Genomic DNA, 2402 nt, shown 5'->3' with positions numbered 1-2402 from the left:
AAAAGTTTCTCTCTTTTTATAAAAATGATTAAATTCATCCATATTAATTTAAAAAAAATTTAATATTAATTAATCGAATTAATTAATATATGTGTATTTAGAATTCTCTATTCTAAATTAATGATCATAACCTAATATGATATATATACAGTTTACATTAATCTTATAGAGCCGTTGAGAGGAATTATAAACATTATAATTTTAAGCTCAAATAATTTTGACAATTAATTAACACCTTAATTAATATATCAAAATTATTAATTCTAAATTACTCCACTATAAATTTAGAATTACACTCTTAAAATTATAAAGTAATTATGTTCACGGAATTTGTGTTGTCCATTGATATAGTCACTAGATATGAATTAATCCTCCATAAACGGTTCATAATTAAAGCTAGGTATTTTCCGTTGACCTCTTTAATTATATCTTTCTCCATAAGTACCATTGATCCTCTAATAAATAATATATTTTATGATCAAATCATAAAATTGAGCGCTCTTATTATTCAAGTCCCAAATCAACACTTTTGGGAACCATCAATCTACTTCATTATGAATGAATGGATTTCATCTTGTAAATTAAAATTTCCAGCTATTTATTTTATTTTGCTCCCATTATACCAAGATTTTGACACTATTCACATGTGTCATTACTCAATATGTCAAAGAACATAATATCGTAAATAAGAGTCTATTAATTACTCAGAATTAAGATTAATTCATATAGGACCATCATTGATTAATATTGAATACTCTATTTAATAATAGAATTTATTTGAGATTCATAATTAATCACGTTATGATCCTATGTAATCATATTACATAAAATGCTTTCATTCCAATAATTTGATTATTAACAATCTAGGATAAGATTGTTTCATTAAGAATGTAATGAACTGCATTAGTAATTTTAAATTAAAGATCCTAACTTTAATTTATAATTACGGACAAGTTTAGATTATTTTACTTCAAATATTATCCTTTGCATATAACACTTATATACAATATTTAAAGTTACATATAAAATAATCTAGGGATTTTGATATTTATAAAACATCACATGCATGTAAAATAATATTGAAAAAATTCCTTATTTCATTGATAATCAGTAAAATATTTACATTTTATTTAATTTATGGGCATATATCCCAACAAAATCATCGTATAGCATTGATGTTGCAGATGTGTAACATCAAAATATGTATTCGTACAAAGACTATGTTGTACTTCTTTAAAAGTGGTGTAACGTTCTTATGTTATATTTTCACTTCTGTATGTTACGTGAGATCGCATGTAAAACCGAACTTTTTTGTGGTTTGATCACGCATACACAATCTATGTATGTATGTACGTACGTTTTGAATAAGCAAATGCAAATCTCTAGGAAAACTACCAGCAGACCAGGGAACGAACGGCTCCAAATTGATAACTAAAATCAGTACGTTTTGGCCATGAAAGGGAGAAATGTTCTCCATGTTTCACACGTGTTTACGAGAGTAATCAGTAAGTGCCACATATAAATTCCTTCGTATTAATTCCACATTTACAAGACTAATTTTAGTTCTATATATATTATCATCAAGAATTAAAGGACTTCAAAACTGCTCTTGCCTAAGCAACTTTACAACGGCGACGATTTAAGAGGATGTCAAGCTTAAAACTCACTTCAAAACTTTCAAAATTCTTGCCTTCACTCACAGCTCAAAGCGCTTCCAAATCAAGAGCTTTTGCCATTGCAGCCACAAGGCCGCTGCAAGTAAGTTGTTTACTATGTATATATTCCTTGCAGTATTTTTGTCTATATATATATATATATATACATATATATTTATGTTATTTATACCTCTATCACTAGTTATGTGTTTTATATTGGTTTAATTTCCATATAAAACATTTATCTCTAGTACTACGAATTGTTTATGTATAGAAATGACATAATTTAAAAAAGAGAATTCTACTGAACTCTTTATTAGATCTATTTTGAACTAATATCAGATCTATATCAAATTTTATCACTTATATATATATATATATATATTATGTTTTTGATTAAATTTAACGTTTAAAAACGTACACCTAACATTAGAAAGCTCCTTAAAAGAATACGTAGAATTCGAACTCAAGAGCTCAACAATAAAATTAAGCCGGAAAACAATACAATTTTATTGTTAAAGTGATCAACATGAAAATACATGCACGTATCTTCCTTCCACGTTTGAATATGCCTCAAATTAGAAAGGAAATAGTTTTATTTGAGGTTTAAAAGGCGTCTCTCCCAACTTCAATGTTTTATTCCTTAATTTAATTCATGTTTTTCTCCATTAAAAAGCATTACGTCTGATAATTTTCATCATTCTTATCTGTCCATGTCACCCAATCCCTATGATCTTAATTAATTAC

General features: G+C 26.7%; 1 protein-coding gene across 1 annotated transcript in view; it reads left to right on the top strand.

The window, feature by feature from the left end:
* The first annotated feature begins 1647 nt into the window (after window positions 1–1647).
* Window positions 1648–2402, top strand: part of LOC21388118 — a 1839-nt gene continuing 1084 nt past the window's right edge. Inside the window, exon 1 of the mRNA XM_024172424.1 lies at window positions 1648–1758. Within this exon, the coding sequence (XP_024028192.1) occupies window positions 1648–1758 (111 nt within the window). The remainder of the gene's footprint in view (window positions 1759–2402) is intronic.

The sequence above is a fragment of the Morus notabilis genome, unplaced genomic scaffold (genome assembly GCF_000414095.1).
Source record: "Morus notabilis unplaced genomic scaffold, ASM41409v2 Scaffold447, whole genome shotgun sequence".
In the NCBI taxonomy this organism is placed as follows: Eukaryota; Viridiplantae; Streptophyta; class Magnoliopsida; order Rosales; family Moraceae; genus Morus; species Morus notabilis.
The sequence above is the reverse complement of the archived record's forward strand: the minus strand, read 5'-3'. Positions and strand labels throughout refer to the sequence as shown.